The sequence below is a fragment of the Lynx rufus genome, unplaced genomic scaffold (assembly GCF_022079265.1).
Source record: "Lynx rufus isolate CCGP_SWC_20201006 ecotype Redwood Valley unplaced genomic scaffold, mLynRuf1.p SCAF_7, whole genome shotgun sequence".
In the NCBI taxonomy this organism is placed as follows: Eukaryota; Metazoa; Chordata; class Mammalia; order Carnivora; family Felidae; genus Lynx; species Lynx rufus.
In genome coordinates this window covers 60589356-60613286 of record NW_025814889.1, presented here as the reverse complement: position 1 = coordinate 60613286, position 23931 = coordinate 60589356, and the positions used below count along the sequence as shown (strand labels likewise).

General features: G+C 37.1%; 1 protein-coding gene and 1 pseudogene across 1 annotated transcript in view; both read right to left on the bottom strand.

Annotated features, from left to right (window-relative positions):
* Positions 1-6600: 6600 nt before the first annotated feature.
* LOC124501874 (secreted frizzled-related protein 3-like) lies at positions 6601-11735 on the bottom strand (annotated as a pseudogene).
* Positions 11736-12961: 1226 nt separating this feature from the next.
* The window catches only part of BMAL2 (basic helix-loop-helix ARNT like 2), a 75266-nt gene continuing 64296 nt past the window's right edge, over positions 12962-23931 (bottom strand). Inside the window, exons 13-15 of the mRNA XM_047066891.1 lie at positions 16873-16960; positions 14735-14843; positions 12962-13391 (exon numbers count right to left, since the gene is read on the bottom strand). Of these exons, the coding sequence (XP_046922847.1) occupies positions 13255-13391; positions 14735-14843; positions 16873-16960 (334 nt within the window). The 3' untranslated portion in view covers positions 12962-13254. The remainder of the gene's footprint in view (positions 13392-14734; positions 14844-16872; positions 16961-23931) is intronic.

Below are 23931 nucleotides of genomic sequence, written 5' to 3'. Positions count from 1 at the left end.
ACCATAGCTTCTCTCCAGAGAAAGTCACACACTTCCAAAACCTCAGAGTTTGAGCTCCACACACTGTTTGCAAAAAACCTGTGGCACTCAATACCTCTTGCTTCCCAGTTTGTGGTCCAGAGAGGTTTTTCTCTCATGTGAACTTGGTGCCACACTCTCTCAACCCCACTCTCTTTCTCTCCCTTTTGTCTCTCTATTGAAAGGGTTCCTTCCTCCCTCCATGGCACCACCTTTTTTTTCTTTCCCCCAATTCACTTCCATGCAACTCATCACACTGTCTTCCTCCAACAGTGGAGATCCTTCTGTCAGTCTTCAGACCAATTTCCTGGGTGTTCCAAGTGATCCGACCTCAATACCAGCTGTGTTTGAGGGACAAGGGAAGCCCAGGGTCCCCTTACTTCTGCACCATCTTAACTCCTGCCCCCAATTTCTGACTTCTTTAAAACTGGAAATTTGTGCCTCCTTATCCCTTTCACCTATTTCACCCATCCTTAGTCCCTGTCCCCTTTGACAGCCACCAATTTGTTCTCTGTATATGTGAGTCTATTTCTGTTTGTTTGGTTCTGTTTTTTTTTTTTTAATTCCACATATAAGTTAAATCATATGGTATATGTCTTTCTCTGACTTATTTCACTTAGCATCTTGCCCTCTAGGTCCATCCATGTTGCATGAATGGCAAGACTTCATTCTTTCTCATAGCTGAATAATATTCTATCATGTTTATATAACACACCATCTTTATCCATTCTTCTATGGATGAACACCATGGTTGCTTCCACATCTTGTCTATTGTAAATAATGCTGCAATAAACATAGAGGTGCCTATATATTTTTGAATTAGTGTTTTCATTTCTGTTGGGTTAATACCTAGCAGTGGAATTACTGTATCTTTTTTGTTAATAAATGGACTCATATCACATTTATTATTCTTGCTTTTTATTTTTATTTTTAAAAAATGTTTTATTTATTTTTAAGAGAGAGAGAGCAGAAGCAGGGGAGGGGCGGAGAGATAAGGTTGAAGAGAGAGAAGGCAGAGAGAGACATCTGAAGCAGGCTCCAGACTCTGAGCTGTCAGCACAGAGCCCGACGTGGGGCTTAAACCCATGAACCTTGAGATCATGACCTGAGCCAAAGTCAGGTGCTTAACTGACTGAGCCACTCATGTGCCCCTACTGTATCTATTTTTAAGGAACCTCCATGCTGTTTTCCATAGAGGCTGTATCAATTTACATTCTGACCAACAGTTACACAAGGGTTCCCTTTTCTCCACACCCTTGCTATTTGTCATTCTGACTAGTGTGAGGTGGTATCTTATTGTGGTTTTGATTTATATTTCCTGATTATTAGTGATGTTGAGTACCTTTTCATGTAGGTGTTTGCCACCTGTATGTCTTTGGAAAAATGTCTATTCAGATACTCTGCCCATTTTTTTTTTATTGGATTGTTTGTGATTTTGTTGTTTGCTATTGTCTGTGTTCTTCATATACTTTGGATATTAATCCCTTATCAGATATGTAATTTGCAAATATTTTCTCCCATTTAATAGTTTTTGTTGGTGGTTTCCTTGCTGTGCACAAGCTTTTCAGAGTGAGGTTGATTAGATTCAAATTTGTAATCTATTTTAAATTGAGTTTTGTGAGTAGTGTAAGATGGGCTCCAATGTCATTCTTTTGCATGTGGCTGTCCAGTTTTTCTAATACCATATATTGAAGAGACTGCCCTTTCCTCATTGTATATTTTTGGCTCCTTTGTTGTGATTTAATTGACCATATATCCATGGATTTATGGCTGGGTTTTCTGTTCTCTTGATCTATGTGTCTCTTGTTATGCCAATACCTTAATATTTGATTATGTAGTTTTATAATACAATTTGAAATTGGGAAGCATGATGCCCCTAGCTTTGCTCTTCTTACTCAAGATTGCTCTGGCTATTAATTTCTTTTGTAGTTCCATATAAATTTTAGTATTGCTTCCTTTATTTCTGTGAAAAATTCCATTGGAATTCTGTTAAGGATTGCATTTTTTTTAAGGTTTTTAAATGTTTATTTATTTTCAGAAAGAGAGAGAAGGCATGAGAGGGGGTTGGGCAGAGAGAGAGGGAGAGAGAATCTCAAGCAGGCCCCATGCTGTCAGCGTAGAGCCTAATGTGGGTCTCAAATTCACAAACCATGAGATCATGACCTGAGCTGAAATCAAGTCGGATGCTCAACTGACTGAGCCAGCCAGGCACCCCCAAAGATTGCATTAAATATACACATTACTTGTGGTAGTATGAACATTTTTAAAATATTTGTTCTCCCAACCTATGAGCATGGAATATCTTTCTGTTTGTTTGTGTCATCTTTAACTTCATTCATCAGTGTTTTATAGTTTTCAGAGTACAGGTGTTTCTCCTCCTTGGTTAGGTTTCTTCCTGGGTATTCTATTTTTGGTGCAATTGTAATTGAGATTGTTTCCTTAATTTCTCTTTCTGCTACTTTATTATTAGTGTACAGAAATGCAACAGATTTCTGTATGTTGATTTTGTGTCCTGTGACTTGACTGAATTCATTTATCTGTTCTACTAGTTTCTTAATGGAATCTTTAGGATTTTTTCTATACAGTATCATATTATCTGCAAATAGTGACAGTTGTACTTTTTCCTTATCAATTTGGATGACTTTTATTCCTTTATCTTGTGTGATTGCTATGACTAGGACTTCCAGTACTATGTTGAATAAAAATGGTGAGAAGTGGACATCCTTGTCTTGTTCTCATTCTTAAGGGAAAAAGTTCTCAGTTTTTCACTATTATGATGTTAGCTATAGGTTTTTCACATATGGCTTTCATCATGTTGAGATATGTTCCCTCTAAACCTTTGTCTGAGGGTTTTATCATAAATGGATGTTGCACTTTGTCAAATGCTTTTTTTGCATCTATTAAAATGATATGGTTTTTATTCTTTCTCTTATTGATGTGATGTATCACATTGATTGATTTGCGAATCAATCATTTCTTGATTTTCATTCCAGGAATAAATCCTACCTTATCATGGTAAATGATTTTTTAATATGTATTATTGGATTTGTTTTGCTAACATTTTGTTGAAGATTTTTTTTAAGTTTTTTATTTATTTTGAGAGAGAGTGAGAGAGAGCGAGAGAAAGCAGACGTGTGAGCATGACTGGGGGAAGAGAGAATTCCAAGCAGGCTCTATGTGCTGAAAGCCTGATGTGCAACTCACACCCACGAACTGTGAGATCATGACCCTAGCCAAAATCAAGAATCAGTCACTTAACCAGCTGAGCCACCCAGGCACCGCTTTGTTGAAGATTTTTACATTTATCAGAGACATTGGCCTGGAGTCCGCACTTGCTTGCTTGCTTGCTTTCTTCCTTTATTGTAGTGTCTTTATCTGGCTTTTAATGCTGGCCTCATAGAATGAATTTGGAGACTTTCCTTCCTCTTCTATGTTTTGGAATAGTTGGAGAAGAATAGGTATTAACTCTTCTTTAAATGTTTGGTAGAATTCACTTGTGAAGCCATCTGGTTCTGAACTTTTGTTTAATGGGAGTTTTTTGATTACTGGTTAAATTTCTTTGCTGGTAATTGGTCTGTTCAAATTTTCTGTTTCTTCTTGATTTGGTTTCTTGAGCTATGTTTCTAGGAATTTACCTATTTCTTAGGTTATCCATTTTTTTGGCATGCAATTTTTATAATATTCTCTTATAATCCTTTGTATTTCTGTGGTATATTTTTTTCATTTCTGATTTTGTTTATTAGAGTCTCTCTCTCTCTGTCTCTTTCTCTCTCTCTCTTTGATGAATCTGGCTAATTTTGTTGATCTTTTCAACAAAAGATCTGTTGTTTTGTTTCTGTTCTATTTGTTTCTATTTTATTTCTGCTCTACCCTTTATTTCCTTTCTTCTACTGGTTTGGGGTTTTGTTTGGTCTTTTTCTAGCTCCATTAGGTATAAGGTTAGGTTAAGATTTTTCTTGCATCTTGAGGCAGGCCTGTATTGCTATAAAATCTTCTCTTAGAACAACTGTTGTTGCATTCCAAAGATTGTGGATCATTATGTTTTCATTTGCAGTTGTCTCCATGTATTTTTTTATTTCCACTTTGATTTCTTGGTTGACCCACTTATTGTTTAGTAACAAGTTATTTAACTGCATACATTTGGGTTCTTTCCAGATATTTTCTGTGGTTAATTTCTAGTTTCACAGCATTGTGGCTGCTATGAAAAAATGCATAGTATGATTTCTATCTTTTTGAATTTGTTGTGACTTGTTTTGTGGCCTACTATGTGATCTCCCAGGAGAAATTTCCATGTTCGCTTGAAAAGAATGTGTATTTTGGATGTTCTGGATATATTTGTTAGATGCATCTGGCCTGATATGTCATTCAAAGCCACTGTTTCCTTGTTGATTTTGTTTGGTTGATTTATCCATTGATGTAAATGGGGTGCCCAAGTCCTCTACTATTATTGTATTAGTATCAGTTACTTCCCTTAGGCTTATGTATTTATGTATGTAAATACATAATGTATATATTTGTGTATGTATATATTGCTTTATATATTTTGGTACTTTCATGTTGGGTGCATAAAAACTTACAATTATTATATCTTCTTGTTGGACTGTTTCCTTTATTGTTAGGTAGTGTCCTTCTTTGTCACTAGTCTTTGCTTTAAAGTCTATTTTGTTCAGTATAAATATTGCTACCCCACCTTTGTTTTCACTTCTATATGCATGATAAATGTGTCCTTATTCCTCTCCTTTATTCTGTATGTGTCTTTAGGTCTGAAATGAGTCTCTTGGAGGCATCAGATAGATGGGTTTTGCTCTTTTTTTTTTTAACCATTCTGTAATCCACTGTTTTTTGATTAGTGTATTCAGTCCATTTACATTCAAAGTAATTATTATAGGTATGTACTTCTTGCCATTTGGTACTTGTTTTATGGTTATTTTTGTAGTTCTTTATTCTTCTCTTGCTCTCTGTTGTGGTTTGTTGGCTTTCTTTAGTGATTTGCTTGGGTTCCCTTCTCATTATTTTTTGCATATCTATTACCTGCTTTAGATTTGTGGTTGCCATTGGGTTTATATATAATATCTTATGCATATAACAGTCTATATTAAGTTGATGGCTGTTTAAGTTTGAACCCATTCTAAAAGCATTCTAAATTTTTACCACCTCCCGCCATGTTTTATGTACATGATGCCATACTTTACATCATTCTATTTTGGGAACCTTGTGACTAATTTTTATTTATTGTTTATTTAAAAAACTTTTCCTTTTATTTAAATTTAAATTTTGGTTAGTTAACATACAGTGCAATATTGGTTTTGGGAGTAGAATTCAGTGATTCATCATTTACCTACAACACCCAGTGCTCATCATAACAAGTGCTCTCCTTAGTACCCATCACCCATCTAGCCCATCTCCCACCCACCTCCCTCCATCAACCCTCAGTTTGTGCTCTATTGTTAAGAGTCTCTTGTGGTTTGTTTCCCTCTCTTCTCATCCTACTCCCTTCCCATATGCTCATCTGTTTTATTTCTTAAATTCCACATATGAGTGAAATCATATGGTCTTTGTGTTTCTATGATTGACTTTTTTTGCTTAGCATAATACATTCTAGCTCCAACCATGCCATGGCAATGCAAGATTTCATTCTTTTTGATGGCTGAGTAATATTCCATTCTATGTATATATCATATTTTCTTTATTCATCAGTCAATGGATATTTGGGCTCTCCATAGTTTGGCTATTGTTGATAATGCTGCTATAAACATTGGGGCACATGTACCCCTTTGAATCTGTATTTTTGTATCCTTTGGGTAAATACCTAATAGTGTGATTGCTGGATAGTAGAGTAGTTCTATTTTTAGTTTCTTGAGGAACCTCTATACTGTTCTCCAGAGTGGCTGCACCAGTTTGCATTCCCACCAACAGTGCAAGAGTTTTCTCCACATCCTTGCCAACCTGTTGTTTCTTATGTTGTTAATTTTAGCTGTTTTGACAGGTGTGAGGTGGTGTCTCATTGTGGTTTCAATTTGTATTTCCCTGATGATGAGTGATGTTCAGTATCTTTTCATCCTTGACTGACTTTTATAGCTGGATTTAATTTTACTGCTTTGATCCTTCCTACAGTTCTTCCTCTTGCTGGTGGTCTTTCCTTTCCACTCAAAGAGTCCCCTTGAACATTTCTTCTAAGCCTGGCTTAGTGTGATGAATTCCTTCAACTTTTGTTTGGGACACTATTGATCTCTCCTCTATTCTGAATGGTACACTTCCTGGATAGAGTATTCTTGATTGGCAGAATTATTTTTCCTTCAGCATTTTGAATACATTGTGCTGTTCCCTTCTGGCCTGCAAAGTTTCTGCTGAAAAATCTGGTGACAGTCTTATGTCTTATTGGGGTTTCCTCGTATGTAACAAGTTGTTTTTCTTACTGCTTTTAAGATTCTCCCGTTTAACTTTTCACATTTGCATTATAATTCTGTTTATTGTTGTTGTTAAGTAGAACACAAATAATGCATTTAAGGATCTGTACTCAGACCACAAAAAAGGGAAAGAGAAAAAAGAGCAGAAAACAGAAAATAGAGGTAATAACCATTATCATGTGATTTGTGTGGTAAATAACAGATTATCATGTTCAACCATGCAATTTTCCTTTGTTAGTCCAGCAATGCAAGTCTTACCATGAAGCTCACCGATGCCCTTGCATTCCAGGATGTAGTTGCATGCTTGCAGGGAGTTAGAGTTCCTGCCAGATGTCTGACTCTGAGAGGAGTTACTATGGCTAGAATCACTTTTACTCTAAGATGACAGAACTTCATATCCCAGTGCTTAACTTTTTTTTTTTTTTTGCCAAGATGATCTTTCCATTTCTCAGCAATATAACTTTTCACCAAGACTAATCTTGGAGCATCACTCACCATAATAAGCCATAATGATTTACTGCCTATTAATAGCAATGAGGACATAGGCAGCCAGAAATTGGTGTGAAGGTCAATGGTGTGCTTGGAATGATTACTAGAGAAGTCTTTAAAATCTCCTTCACCTCAACTACTGTAGTCACACCACGGCGTTTGGTCTTTATCTCTTAACTTTAGCCTGCATGACATAGTTATAATTGTTTTGAAACTAGATGTTCTGTGTAGCCTAATAGGTTTACATTTTCAGCATCCACTGCTTGCCCCTCTACAGTTTCCATTACTAGGATCCATAGGAAAATTCACTCCGTCCACAGCGATGATGGCCTTATGAAAGATGCACACACCCTGGTCATAAACGGCAGCTCCTTGTAGGCTTGGCTCTCAGACCACAGGTGGCAGTACTTGCTGAAGATGGGCTTGCAGCCCTCTGGACCTACCTGCACGTAAACTTGCAGAACGTAATGTGCTCTTGTTGGAAGTAATGGTGCAGATAGATGCATACGTGGCACAGGAAGAGAAGATCAGGGCTCTGGGGAGTGCCTAGCAGATCTTCAAACTGCTCACTGGCCAGGATGGCATTAGTCTGGTACTGTGATGCAAGTAGTTGGACATCTTAGTCACGCTCTAGGGCAGGGGCTTGCACAGAGGGATGGAGACAGGCTCATAGGCTGCAGGCCGGCCTCAGGGATCCACAGCAGGCAGAGCACAGTTGGGGCCAGCAGCCCAGCTGAGCCCACAGTAGCATCCATCCTGGGCCAAGGCAGACTATGATTGTGGCAGGATGGGGCAGGATGCAATAGTGTCAAGGACTCTGAGAGGCCTGCTTCACTGTCTCCTCTCCTGCACTGTAGGTTTGGTCTGTCCGTGAGAGGAGGTGAATTCAGGATCTTCTTATATTTTGAGCTGGAGTAAATGAGATGTTTTAAGAGTTCTATTATGTCTCCATAATCTAGGTTTCTCATTTTAGCATTGTCTTTTGAACAAAACCAAAAACCAAAAGCAAAAAACACCATAATGTATTTACTCCCAAGGTAAATGGGACTGATCTCCTCCCGGACAGGAATAAATATGGAAAACGCTACCTAAATGTGAGCTTAAGAACCAGCACTGCCTAAGAAAATACATCCTAAGCCAGAGATACACAGCTGGACAAGAACTTAAGACAACTCTTTATGGATCCCTAACCACACACTTGAGCGACAGGGTCTTCCAAAGCAACTAATGGCTGGGTATTAAACAAAAAAGGTGACCAATGTTAAAAACACATCACACAACTTGCTACTCCTCACTACCCTCTCATTCCCCCAAAAAACAATAAAAAATAAGACTCCACACTCAAGATAGCTAAACCTACAATTCTCAGAAATCATCAACTATTATAAATTACAAGTTTTCCATTGCCGTTACTGCATATGTCTCTGTTCTTTCCATTGGCCCTAGACCATTAGGCAGCTGGCTGTTTTTGACATCATTTCCCTTTCAAGGGTGCCTTTAAATCCAAGTTTGGTCATGTAACTAAAACCTGGCCAATCTGTATACTCCAGCCTGGTGGCCACAGGAAAATCTATGTGAACCAAGTTGATCCAAAGGCCCAAGCAATGGACATTTTTGTGTGAATTACTAGGAAATAGAGAAGCTCTCTTTCCATTGAAATTGCAAGGTAGAAGAACAATATGTGCTGGGAACTTCTGAGTGTCTTATGGGGAAGAAGGTGGTTACAGCAGTTAGGATATCTTCATAAACATGCACAAATATATACAGAGAGTAATGTAGTTCAATCTATCTCTCTGCTCAGTGGTTTGAGAAGAGTGGATTTTCTTGTCTGTATTTCCATTTTATTTATTTTTTAATTTGAAAGAGAGAGAGAGAGAAAACACAAGCAGGGGAGAGGGGCAAAGGGAGAGCTAGAGGAGAATCCCAAGAAGGCTCCATGCTCAGCGCAGAGCCTGACATGGGGCTCGATCCCGCAACTATGGAATCATGACCTGAGCCAAAATCAAGAGACAGATGCTCAACTAACTGAGCCACCCAAGACACCCCTATGTTTCCACTTTAGAAAGTAGTTAAGGATATACCTTTTTTGGAAGAGGTCTAAATATTAAGTTTAAAAAACTTCAAACTAGTAATTATTACAAAATATATTTAATTTCACTCTTTTCATTACCACAAAATTTTTAAAATACTAATATACAGACAAGAGCAAGTGAAGTGGAAAAGAGGTAAAAATTGTATAAAAGACGAAGCTAAGCATAGGAATGTAGGAGCAGTGACACATATACACACTCAAATGAATTCAGAAAGCATATTCCATCCATGTTAAAGTCTAAAGTCAACTTTTACTGGAGCCACATCTGGAAAGCTCCTTAAACCAAAGTTCTTACATGGGAAGCATCTTCCCAGACTTCTCTTAAAAAGCATTTCTCATAAAACAGCCCACACCAGAGACACAGTCCTAATCTAAACACAAGTCATAAATGCCTCCCCTAGGCCCCATAGAACTTGGAAAAATTAATGAAAACTATGCACTATAGAAATGGAAAAGTGACACCTAGTGGCCACATGGCAGTTTTCCATTATGGCTTTCCTGCCTTGCTGGTAACTGCTTGGCAAATCTGAATTTCCAATTCCTGAGCCAAACAATGACCTACCTGAGTGGTAGATATCTCTTTAGAGCAGGATCTGAAACGACACTACTAAACATGGTCCAATAACTAGGTAGTGGTTATTTCATTTACTGTGCCCAGACTCTACAGAAATTCCTCAAAAAATATGACTAATATAGACTTTCCCATTAAGAAACTGTAATGACATACCTTAATCCCACTTACTTACCAAAAGCCTCTATGCTCTATTTTTCTTTCAATTTTTCAACAGATTTCCAAATTTAGTGGCTACAATAGAGTGTCAACATACACCCGAAGTTTGATTTCAGGCTATCATCATCTAATAAAATATCTGATAGCATCTTCAGATTCACTAGTTTCAAAAAAGTTTTAAATTTGACACATAGAGGTTCAGTTATTTGACTGTACTAAATCAAGGATCAATAAACAATTGTTCCTTAAGCCATAGCAGTTAGAGGTAAATATCATAGTTATGGTATAACCTTTGGTCTACTTCAATAATATCCATCTAATAAAATGTTTTAGAGCAGCACTGTCCAATAGAAATATAATGTATTCCATACGTGTAATTTAAAATTTTCTAGTAGCTACATTAAAAAAGTAAAAAGTAACATGTTGCTGTTTTCTATAATTCAGTATATCCAAAATACTTGTCTAAGTGATCAGTATAAAACTGGTTTTTAAAATGTATTTTTTACATTTTATTTTTTTTGGGGGGGAGCCCATGCAGGGGAGGGGTAGAGAGGGGAAAAAGAGGATCCCAAGCAGGCTCCATGCTGTCAGTGTAGAGCCCTACATGGGGCTCGAACTCACGAACTATAAGGTGATGACCTGAGCAAAAATTAAGAGTCAGATGCTTAACTGACTGAGTCACCCAGGCGCCCCTTTATATATTATTTTTAAATTTTATTTTTAGGAAGCTCTACGCCCAACATGGGGCTTGAACCCAACCCCAAGATCAAGAGTCACATGCTCCACTGGCTGAGCCAGCCAGGCATTACATTATAAAATTGTTAACGTGATATTTTGCATTCCCTTTTTTATACTAAGTGTATGAAATCTGGTGCTATCTCAATTTGCATTAGTGACATTTCCAGTGCTCAACAGCCACACATGGCCTGTGTCTATCATACTGGACTGCACAGTTCTAGAGTCTGACCCTAATACTCAAGTCCTGTAGATTAGAATCACAGAATCAGAACTGGAAGTAAACCTAGAGGTCAAGCCTCTTGTACAGACAAGGAGCCTGAGGTACAGAGTATTTAAATGGCTTATGTGAGGTCACACAGCTTAATTTAGGCTGAGTAGGCTCTTCAGCTTTTACGCTCTTGTCCCACTCCACTCCATTATTGTAGGTAATTCTTAGACTTAGAAAAAAAATTACTCTTTTTATGATTTCATTCAATGTACAGATGTTTGAAATTGCAGGAAATGCAGGAAATTAATGAATAGGAGAAAAATTAGTTACATGGCAAACCATAAAAATATCACTCCTAACAACAATTCAACATAAATGCAACACACTTTGGAGAAAACACTAATCTCGGGAGAGCTACAGCTATCATACGCTGCATGGACTGGATTCTGGATCCAGGACAAGATCTACAGAAAAATACTAGAGTGGATTATTAAAGGATCAAAGCATTCAATTGGCTATCTGTCCACTGTTCTGTGGAATAACCCTTCCTCTTGCAAAGAGGAAAAACTGATACTATGCCAGGCAGCAATGGCCTGCTTCTAGAAATTCTGCCTCCCAGATCCTTGCATCATAAAGCCCCTCCACTTTCAAGGCCATCCAGCACAGTGACCCATCTTGCTACCACTGGCTGAGTTCAACTCCAGAGGCCATGCCCAACCTGCAATGGTTTAGCCCCACAAAAATGTTATGTTGGTAAGGCCTCTGACTTAAAGAACAGCAACTCATTCCTGCTTCTTCAGATGGAACAGTCATGCTTAGGCTGTTGCAAACCAAGGTCCTTCATCTCATAGGGTTTCTTTGGCTTATTCTAAACCTGAGTGTGTCTCAAGTTCCAGAACCAGGAGTGGGGCTGACCTTCTAACATTGCTGGAACACTGTAAGTGCTGCAGGACACGGTGATACACTGTTGCCCACATGGCCACTGCAGCTGTCCCGCTTGAAGGGAACATGTGCTTTTGGCCTATTGCCTGTTGGTATGTTTGCCATTAACATGTCTGACAAAAGTTCTAACTTATTACGTTCAGCCTAAAGAAATATGCAGAGTCAAAATAATGCTTTGTTTTAGTGAGAGGCTCTGAGGGAGATCTGTTGGGAGGTAGAGCACCACCTAGAGGAAGAAAACGGCATTGGGTCCCCTACTGAGCCTCAGGCTTCTCCATTAGTTTCCTAGCCTATCTTACTTTCCATTCGTGGGGCACCAAAAAAAAAAAAAAAAAAAAAAAAAAAAAATATATATATATATATATATATATATGGAAACACACTGGGTAAACTAGAAAGCAATTAAAACATAAGGTATAATGAAATTATGATCTTCAAAAAGGTAGATATACATGTATTATCTTAAATATTCTTCTTGTACTCAGTTTAAGCCACCTCTCAGTTACAAATTTGGAGATCATTTTTTAACTAGTAATTATAGCTAGAAAATTGGTTTTTACATTCTTTCTCATTGCCTCATAGTTTCAAAATTATACTTAGCCTTTACATAACTACCTTTGGCTACAGGCAACAGTAACCATAGTTGCCTAATCTAGAAGGCCACAGCTATTTCCTGGGTCAGTCAATTCATCATTTAACCAGCGAAACCAGTGCTTCCCCAAATGTGTATAAAGAAACTGGTTTATACACATTAAACATTTCAAAAATACGAATTTAATTGTGACTTTACACAAGACATTTATCCTGCCTGGGCTTGTTTTTTTCCTCCATGGCTAATCCTTGACTAAGCACCTTTACTGCATCAAAAACTGGTTTTAGATATAATGAAAATCTTGATTGGTTATGTTAACAGTAATTCTTACATGCAAAGGTTAATTACCAAGAACTAGGACTAAGGTCTTCAGTAAGCAAAGTTGAAACTCTCCCAGCTTTTCTTTTTTTTTTCCTGAGTTTTAAATAAATCATCTCACTTAAAGTCTATCTCAAGTGCTTCACTAAGCATAAATACCCTGTATCCAAGTCTACAACGACTGAATACTGTATTCATTACAATTATGAGCACCGATTATATCATTTCTTACATGTTCAAGTACTCGGTTTTCTTAAAATATTTAAGCCCTATTCTCAACTAAGGAAATACACAGGAAATGGTGATGTTCCAATTTACATAAATCTGCTATTATAAATCAATTATAAATGAATCTTAGACACAATATATTAAATTCCCCAAACTTAAAAATTGCATCAGAAAATAAAAACAAAACCAAAACAAGGTGTATGTGATATTCTTGGTTAGAAATATTTTAGCAAAAATACAGCAACTAGTGGGTTTTAAGCCATTTCACTGAGCCAAGGGGTCTGTAGGAAACGCTGAGCCATTCTTTGTGAAGGGAAACCTCACATTTCCCCCATACTGCTGTGAAAGGTGCAAATCTATAAAAATTGGTAGACCATTAATAGGAATAAAAGATAAGAACAGTATCAATACAGAGCAGAAGATTGTACAGTTTTTTTTTGTAAATGAAATGCTTTATCACATTCCTAATTTTTAGAGTTAGAAAATCAAATGCTAGAGTGTCCAGTGGATATCACTGATGTCCCCAGGGTCTCCCAGGCCCCCTTCTGCTTCAAAGTAATTCATGAAGGCAGCCATGGCTGTGTCGTCATTGTCACACAGGGCATCAAAATCCAGCTGCGCACCTTGGCCTATCAAATTAAAATACAGACTCATGTGAGTACATTTGGAGGTTAAAAGAGGAGTATCATTAAAAATGGCAAAGCAAGCAAAAAGAGATATAAATCAAGAAACAGAGTCTTAATTATAGAGAACAAATTAATGGTTACCTGAGGGGAAGTAGGCAAGGGGACTGGTGAAATAGGTGATGGGGATTAAGGAGGGCACTTGCCATCATGAGCACAGGGTGATGTATGGAAGTGCTGAATCACTATATTGTACACCTGAAACTAATGTAACACTGTATGTTAACTAACTTGAATTAAAAACTTGAAGAAAACTAAAAAGAAAGGCAAGAACACTATACAATGTAATTTTGAAGGTAAAACCTCTGTCTTAAATTGCAGAAGGCTGATATATTTTTAAATGGGTCACCTGTTTTTATAACAAGGTGCTGTCACAGAAATTGCATATAACTCACTTGATACACATAAGTGAGCTAGTCTATGAATTTTCTAATGGAAAATGACAGTGGTAAAAGACAGTTGGAAGCTAGGGGCCAGAGTTCATGGATGTGTATGTATAGAGCCTGGAAGGATAGATTTAACTTTAATCTGATGCCTTGTGAAAATGCCAAGGAAAAAATGCCTTGTATTTGTTTAATCTGAATGAGAAGATGGATACAAAAGCATCCTCTTCCAAAAATCTGAAAATGTTATAAAAGGGGAAATGCCCAGATTTTTATTGAAAAAGGAAATAAGAAACCATAGAAATGAGTTATAAGTTAGATCCAAGGAAAAGGTTCTAGAGATTATAGGTTAACACACAGCTACAGATTAGCCAAAGTTTTCTAGAAATTTTTCAAAGTACAATGCAATCTGAGATGATGAATATGTGGCTCTGCATGAAGCTGATCTTCGTTTTCTTTCAACTTCTTTGATTCTCTTTAACATACGTTTCTAGTAGATCAATGTTAGTTATGTATGGTATAAAACTGTATACTTGATTTGAGTCTGCATAAACATAGTTAAAATGAATAATTACATCGTAAACACTTTGTGATTGGTATCATTCAAAAGTTCTTATTCTTGGGAATGGACATTTTTTCCCTAGATATAAGTACCTTAGTTTTACCTAAATGGCATGTATTAACGATACCCATAACTGATTTAGTTAATAACTGAACTTACAATGACAGGTGCATTAAGTAGCATACACCTTAAAGTCAAGAGTGTGATTTATTGCATTTAGGATTTTGAAAGAAATCTTAGTTTTAACTATTTGCTTCTCTAGAAGTCTCCTAAGTCTGAAAATATAATGATTAAGAAAGTGTTAGGTAAACTAAGACGGTGGGTGGTTGCCAAAGAAAACCTACCAAGGAGTGGCTCGTGACTATGGGAAGGAACAGCACTGTGGTTTTGCCTTGGAGCCTCTGGCTCCCCTATTTCAGAAGGATTTCGTGGAATCGGCTCCTTATTTGACATCTGAAAAGACAGGATAATAAATAGTAAGGCTCCTACTTGAGTGAAATAATGACCTCTTAGCAATGGTCGGATGTGGGCCTGATGGCAGTGCCACCACTGCCATCATCAGTATGACAGCCTGCATCTGCCCAGTACTATGTGCCAGGACCCCACAAGCAGCCTCTCCTTTCGTGTCTCAAACGTTGTGAGGTCAGAAATCTGAGGGCTAAAGCTTGCCCAGAGTGTTGGGGCCATTATTCTAACCCATCCACCTGACGCCAGGGTCCACATTCTTTATAACAATAACTGAATGTACATGCTATAAGGACAAGTTTTGGATTAAGGAGGAAAAGCTATTTTTTTTTTAAGAAAATGATCATAAAACTATCACACATGAAACTACAATGGGAAATAGTGCTTTGGAGTGGGAAATGGATTAAACTAGAGGCTTTTACCAACAAGTTTTCATATTGTTGCAGAGTTACAAGCCAAACAATTGAATGTAGTTAAAATTTTTTTTAATGTTTGTTTATTTTTGAGAGAGAGAGAGAGAGAGAGAGCAAGCAGGGGAGGGGCAGAGAGAGAGGGAGACACAGAATCTGAAGCAGGCTCCAGGTTCTGAGCTATCAGCAAAGAGCCCAACACAGGGTTCGAACTCAGGAACCATGAGATCATGACCTGACCTGAGCCAAAGTCAGAGGCTTAAACTGACTAAGCCACCCAGGCGCCACACAATTCAATATTTAATGTAGCTTATCAATATACATCATTTACCAATATAATATTACTGACACTTTATTAGCCTGGCAATTGCCCTCCGATCACATCTCCTTTTCTCTTCTGCTGAAGTCACCACAGTCTTGAGTTTTATGTTGATTTTCTTGTTACTTTTATAATTTTAGCACCTATATAAATACCCTTAAGCAATGTATGGTTTCTTAAACCTTATTTTGAACACTCAATAAATGCAGTAATGCTCGGTGAAAAAAAAATACTTCATTTACCTACACTTTCTTATTGAGTTGGTGAATTTGATCTATGAAATGTCTATATAATGCACACTACTTGGAGATTATGTTGGAATGCCGTAACTCCCTGCTTCTAGCTTATTGTCTGGCAAAAAAGGGGTACTTAATAAACATTTGCTAAATGCAGGAGTAAAACTTAAATACTAGACCGAAAGACTTAGGACATGTGTATAAAAACATTTTTTCAATTTCCGGTCCGATTTCTCTTATATTTTTATACCACTTAGTTTATAGTCCCACTTGAGATCTTTTTGTTGTCTGGGATACATTAGAATTATATTGTAGATGGCTCCTCCAGATATTTAGGACTACATTTAATCAATTTTGTAAACGTAACCATGCATTTCAAATAGCTAGTATATATTAAATTGAATTAAATAGTAGCTTATAGTAATTTTTCCCCACACCATAAGGAGTACATTTAATCCACTGAATTAGAACCCATTAAAATAACATTAATAGCTACCATTTATTGGTCACAGGTTGTGTACCAGTCACTGTTAAGTTTTTGTTTGTTTTTGCATAAAATCACTTCATTTGCACACCACTCCAAGAGTTCGGTGCTATTATTATCCCTACTTAACAGATGAGGAAATTGAGGCACAGAGTTTAAATAGCAAGCCTGTGGTTGCCCAGCAATAAATGTCTGAGTCACAACTCGGATCCAGATAGTATGCTGTCAGCCACTATTCTATGTTGCCTCTTAAAATCCATGGAAAGTGGGGCGCCTGGGTGGCGCAGTCGGTTAAGCGTCTGACTTCAGCCAGGTCACGATCTCGCGGTCCGTGAGTTCGAGCCCCGCGTCAGGCTCTGGGCTGATGGCTCAGAGCCTGGAGCCTGTTTCCGATTCTGTGTCTCCCTCTCTCTCTGCCCCTCCCCTGTTCACGCTCTGTCTCTCTGTCCCAAAAATAAATAAACGTTTAAAAAAAAAAATTAAAAAAAAAATCCATGGAAAGAGTTTATTTTTACAGGACGGCATCTTTTCTCAAAAGAAATAATATTTCATGAATATTAACACTTACCGTACTTACTTTCCTGCAGTTTATAGTGTGAGAATCTTTCATTAAATCTGCTGGCCTTGAGCCCTCAAGGGAGGAAGAAGCCTGTAACCTTTAAAAAGTGACACATAAAATTTTTCTGTATGTATAAGGTAATTTTCTCCTCCAAATGCATAATCTACTGATAAAAATACAGTGAAAAACAGGAGACTGAATGTCATGACAGTTTTCACAATTAGACTAATTTGTTCAGTGCCATACTTACTTTTTACTATGGGCCGCTGAAAAGTAGCCTGTGGTAAATAGAAACCTAAAACTCTGAGGGTAAGAGCTCTTAGGTAAGTCATGTTGCCTGTCTTAATATAGCATGTGGCAAAGTTTGAATAGTAATACAGTTCAAAATAGGCATTCACATAAAGAATCTGTTCCTTATCAGTTCCTTATAGACAACAGAGCTGAGAGTAAAGAAAGATTTCCTAACATCCCACAACCTTTATTTTAAGTGAAAAATGGTCACATTTTTACTACCATAGGTCATCCCCAGGTGCAAAATCAATGAAACATAAAACAACACAAACAAAATCATATGCTTTAGTCATAAATCTCTTCAAGACAATATGACAATATTAGTCTCTTCAAAACTTGGACAGTATGGTATAAAGTTAAGTGCTCGATTATGTGAAATTCATAATGGCATTAGCATAACTTTGTCTTTATTGTCAAAAAAATAGTTGACAAGAAATTATAGAGGAAGAAATTAAAATGCAGGAATGAAATGAATTAGGTATAAAACACAAGTGAAAAAAAATCAGTGACCTGTCTTGGGGATTTTTCATAGGACAGCCCATGTAAATAGCTTCGCTGGTTTCTCATTCTATAGTTCATTATTTAAAACTACCACCTGTTCAATTAGCCTTAGGTTAAAGATGCAACCCCGTCCCTGGACTTCATTTCCACATTAATCTAAAATACAGCTTCATATTAGTCACCTGGGCAGAAACCTGCTATTTAAGTCCCTTCACCATGTGACCTCTCCTTGGTTAAAACTCGGCACTGCTCAGCAACCCAACTTCTCTCACAAACTCCTTGTTATGCTGAAACCATCATGCTTTCTCCTACCTATCTCTATACTTTGGCTGTGGTGCCTCCATGGATAAACACCCTCCCCACTGCTTCCTAGACATTCTAATGGTATTCAGTTGTCAATGTGTGGTTCAAGTTCCACTTTTCTTCAAGTGCCCTTCCAGCATCTATGGTCAAATGATTTTCAGCAGGGCTCTAAAGACCATTCAATGGAGGAAAGGATAATCTTCAACTGATGACATGGGAAAACTGGATAGCTACATGAAGAAGAAAGTTGGACCCTACCCTGTACCGTACACAAAATTAACTCAAAATGGACCAACACCTAAACATAAGACCTAAAATTATAAAACTCTTAGCAGAAAACAGGGGAAAAGCCTTATGACATTGAATTTGGTGATCATTTTTTAGATGGTGTCAAAACACCAAAACAAAACTGGGTCACATCAAAATTAAAAAATTTTGTATATCAAAGGAAACTATGAACAGAGTGAAAAGGCAACCCACGGAGAGGGGAAAAAATATTTACCAACCCTATATCTGATAAGGGGTTAATATCCGGGATACGTAAAGAACTCCTACAACTCAACAACCAACAGCCCGGTGAAAAACTGGGCAAAGGACCTGAATAAATAATTCTCCAAAGAAGGACTACAAGTGGCCAATAAGCACATGAAAAGATGTTCAAAATCACTAATCATTAGGGAAATACAAATCAAAACAAACGAGCTACCACCTCGCACCCATCAAGAGAACTATCAATGTACAGAAAATAACAAGTGTTGGCAAGGATGTGGAGAAACTAGAAAACTTGTGCACTGCTGGTAAGAACGTACAATGGTACAACTGCTATGGAAAACAGAATGGTGGTTCTTCAAAAAATTTAAAATACAATCACCATATGATTCAGCAGTTCTACTTCTGGGTGCATATGCAAAAGAATTGAAAGCAGGGAGTAGAACAGATACTTGTATACCCACATTCATAATAGCCACAAGGTGGAAGCAACACAGGGATCCACAGATTAATGCATAAAGAAAATGTGGCATATATATATACAGTGAAATATTATTCAGCCTTACAAGGAAGTTCTGACACATGCTGCAACCTGCTTAAACCTTGAAGGCATTATGCTAAGTGAAAGAAATCATTCACAAAAGTACAAATAATTATGATTCATTCAGAAGAGCTACTTAGAGCAGTCAAATTCATGGAGACAGAAAGTAGAATGGTGGTTGCCAGGGGCTCAGGGAAGAGGGAAATGGGAAGTTGTTGTTTAATGGGAGTTTCAGTTTTGCAAGGTAAAAGGTTCTAGAGATGGATAGTGGTGGTGATTGCATGACGATGCAAATGTACTTAATGTTACTCAACTATAAACTTAGGAATGTTAACCTTTTTATGTTTTGCCACAATTAAAAAAGAAAATGCTTTTTGCTGATACAATTGTTTTCAGTACTTAAGCCATTTAGTTGTAAAATCTTACATCTAGAAGGAAACCTGGATCCTATAGTGAAACTCCGTAGAGGATTAAATGCCAAGAATGTACAAATTACACACTCAAGCATTTAATAATATACTATATAGTACTTTCAGTTTTACATATTAAGTGTTAAGAGATTTATGATCAAAGTGTATGATGGGTCATATGCATATTCTTGTGCATATGTTTCATAATACTTTCAATTCTTAAAAGTATATAGCACATTGTAAGTATTCAATATTCAATAAAATTGGGCAGACAGTAGTCACATGACAAATGTCTGAGTTTTTTTCAATGTAAACTTTTTAATATGAAAATTTAAACTGTATAAACAGGTAGAAAATAAAAAGCAAAAATTTCTTCTCCCTTGTATGTCTCCTACCCCCGCCCCCCCAATGCCTAGTTGCAAATAGGAGAAGTAACTAGTCTGAACAAATTTCCATATTGTTCTATATTGTGAGGTTTTAGGACCCTTCTCTACAATTCCAAAATCAAAAAGGCTTTGAACACTGAAAGATTTCCCATAATTTATTTGGCAGCAAAATTAGAACTGATCTGAACTTGGCCAAGTCTGACCTGATATGAAGCTAATATTTTATCCTACTCTGCCCTCCTAATATTTGTAACAATTCACTCCAGAAATAGATCTTTGAACTTTCATTATGGAAAACTTCCAAAAGATATAAAAGTAGATAATACAATGAAAGATCAATTCTTTTCCAAATCTTATTTAATGTATACACCCCAACCTCCTCTCCTCTCCTCCCAGACGTTTTACCATTTAATCTGTAAATACTTCTCAAAGCATAAATACTAATGTAATTGATTATGGGGTGCTGCCCATGATGTAACTAATTGTTCTAAACAAATTAAATTTCAAAACACTATATTTAAATGTTTGGTAGAATTCATCTGGGAACCCATCTGGTCCTGGGCTTTTGTTTGTTGGGATTTTGTTGATCACTGATTCCATTTTATTACTGGTAATGGCTCTGTTCAGATTTTCTGTTTCTCCCTGATTCAGTTTGTAAGACTGTATATTTCTAGGCATTTATCTATTCCAGATTATTCAATTTGTTGGCAATTTTTCATGGTAGTTTCTTATATTCCTTTGTAGTGTAGGTTGCAACTTCTCTTTCATTTCTGATTTTGAGTCCTCTCTTTTTTCTTGATGAATCTGGGTAAGGTTTATCAATTTTGTTTATCTTTCTAAAGAACCAACTTTTAGCTTTGCTGATCGTCTTGTGTTTTTTGTTTTTTGTTTTTTTTTTAGTCTCTATTTCATTTATTTCCACTCTAGTCTTTATTATTTCCTTCCTTCTACCAACTTTGGATTTTGCCTTCTTTTTCTAGTTCCTTTACAGATAAAGTCACATTGTTGGAGATTTTTCTTGGTTCTTGAGGTAGGCCTGTATCACTATAAACTTCCTTCTTAAAACTGCTTTTGTTGTATCCCAAAGATTTTGAACTATTGTGTTTCCATTTTCTATTGTTTCTAGTTATTTTTTAATTTCCTCTTTCATTTCTTCGTTGATCCACTTGTTGAGCACGTTGTTTAGCCTCCATGAGTTTGTGTTTTCTCCAGGGTTTTGTTATTGTAATTGATTTCTACTTTCATATTGCAGTAGTTAGAAATGATGCTTGATATAATTTTAGTTTCTTTAAATTTATTGAGAATTCTTTTGTGCACCAGCATGTAATCTATACTGGAGAAGGCTCCATGTGCATCTAATGTGTATTCTGGGGTACCTAGCTGGCTCAGTAGGTTAAACCTCCAACTTTGGCTCAGGTAATGATTTCATGGTTTTTGAGTTTGAGCCCAGTGTCGGGCTCTGTGCTGACAGCTCAGAGCCTGGAGCCTGCTTCAGATTCTGTGTCTCCCTCTCTCTCTCTCTTCCCCTCCCTTCTGTCTGCTCACATGTCTGTCTGTCTGTGTCTCCCTCCCAAAAATAAATAAACATTAAAAAATAAATAAAGAAGGGGTGCCTGGGTGGCTCAGTCAGTTGAGCGTCAGACTTTGGCTCAGGTCATGATCTCACAGCTAGTGAGTTCAAGCCCTGCATCAGGCACTGTGCTGATAGCTCGGAGCCTGGAGCCTGCTTTAGCTTCTGTATCTCCCTTTCTCTTTGCCCCTAACCCACTTGCAGTCTGTCTTTTTCTCTCTCAAAAATAAATAAACATTAAAAAAATTTTTCTAAATAAATAAAAGAAATGTGTATTCTGCTATTTGGGGATGAGACATTCTGTATATATTTTTTTATGTCCATCTGGTCTAATGTGTCATTTAGAGTCACTGTTTTCTCATTCACAGATGTCAGTGAAGTGTTAATGTTCCCTACTATTATTGTATTACTGTCAATTTCCCCCTTTATGCCTGCTAATATTTTCTTTATATATTTAGGTGCTTCCATGTGGGGTTTAATAGATATTTACAATCATTATATCCTCTTATTGGATTGATTCCTTTATTATTATGTAACACCCTTCTTTGTTGTTGCTATGGTCTTTGTTTTAAAGTCTATTTTGTCTAATAGAAGTATTACTACCCCAGCGCCTTTTTTTTCCTGCCTCCATTTGAATGGAATCTCTTTCTCCATCCCTTCACTTTCAGTTTGTATGTTTTTAGCTCTGAAGTGAGTATCTTGTATGCAGCATATAGTTCTAATTTTTTATCTATTGAATCACCTTATGTCTTTTGATTGGAACATCTACATTTAAAGAAATTATTATTTTTTTAATGATTATTTTTGAGAGAAAGAGAGTGAGCAGGGGAGGGGTAGAGAAAGGGGTCAGTGGATCCAAAGCGGGCTCCATCCTGACAGCAGAGAGTCTGATGCAGGGCTCAAACTCATGAACTATGAGATCATGCCCTGAGCCAAAGTCAGATGCTTAACCCACCCAGGTGCCCCTACATTTAAAGTAATTATTGATAAGTATGTACTTATTGCCATTTTGTATCTTCCTTTCTGGTTGTTGTAGTTTTTTGTTTTTTCTTCTTGCTCTTTTCCTGGTGATTTGATGACTTTCTTTAGTGTTATGCTGGGATTCCTTTCTCTTAATTTTTTTGCATATCTTTTATACATTTTTGGCTGCGGTTACTATGAGTTTCACATATAACATCCAATGTATACTATATGAAGTTGATGGTGTCTTAAGTTTGACATTCTAATTTTTTTTAATATTTATTTTTGAGAGAGAGAGGGAGAGCAAGTAGGGGAGGGGTACAGAGAATGGGAGACAGAGAATCCGAAGTAGGCTCTGCACTGTTAGCACAGAGCCTAACATGAGGCTTGAACTCATAAACCACGAGATCATGACCTGAGTCCAAGTTGGACACCTAAATAACTGAGCCACCCAGGCACCCCTTAAGCTTGACATCCTAAAAGCACTACATTTTTACTCCCACCTTTCATATTTTATGTGTAGGATATCATATTTTATACCTTTTAATTTTTGTATCCCTTAACCAATTTGTTGATATTATTAATTTTATTAATTTTGTTCTTTAACCATCATAGTAGCTTTATATGTAATTGACCTACTACCTTTACTGTGTGTATTTTTTAACCAGTGAAATTTTTTCCTTTCACGATTTTCTTCTATTTACGGCCTTTTCTGATTAAAAATTTCTCTTCAACATTGCACATAAGGCCAGTTTAGTGGTGGTGAAATCCTTTAATTATGTTTGGGAAACTCTTTATGTCTCCTCAATTCTTTTTTTTTTTTTTAATTTTTTGTTTGTTTTATTTTTGAGAGAGACAGATCATGAGTGGAGGAGGGGCAGAGAGAGAGGGAGACACAGAATCTGAAACAGACTTCAGGCTCTGAGTGTCAGCATAGAGCCCAACACGGGGCCTGAACTCGTGAATCATGATATCGACCTGAGCCCAAAGTTGTACGTGCAACTGACTGAGCCACCCAGGTATCCCTCTCCTCAATTCTTAATGATAATCTTGCTGAAAGAATATCCCTTCCCCCCCCCCTTAAATGTTTCTTTATTTGTTTTGAGAGAGAAAGAGAGACTAGGGGTAGGGCAGAGAGAGAGAATCCCAAGCAGACTGTACGGTCAGTGCAGGGCCTGATGAGGAGCTTGAATCACGAATCATGAGATCATGACCTGAGCCAAAATCAAGAGTCAGACGGTTAACCAGCTGAGCCACTCAAGCACCCCTGGGTAGAATATTCTTAGTTGTAGTTTTTTCCTTTCAGCACTTTGAATATATCATACCACTCCCTCTTGACCTGCAAATTTTCTGCTGAAAAATCAGCTGATAACCTTATGGAGTTTTCTTTATATGTTTCTAGTTGCTTCTCCCTTGCTGCTTTTAAAATCCTCTCTTAACAATTTAAGATGTCAAAAACTAAAGATAAGTGTCATGGTGTGGATTTCTTGGGTTTATCTTATTTGGGGATTTCTTTGCCTTCTTAACCTAGATGTCTGTTTCCTTCCCCAGGTTAGGGAAGTTTTCAGTTACTATTTCTTCAAATAAGTTTTCTGCCCATTTCTCTCTCTTGTTCTT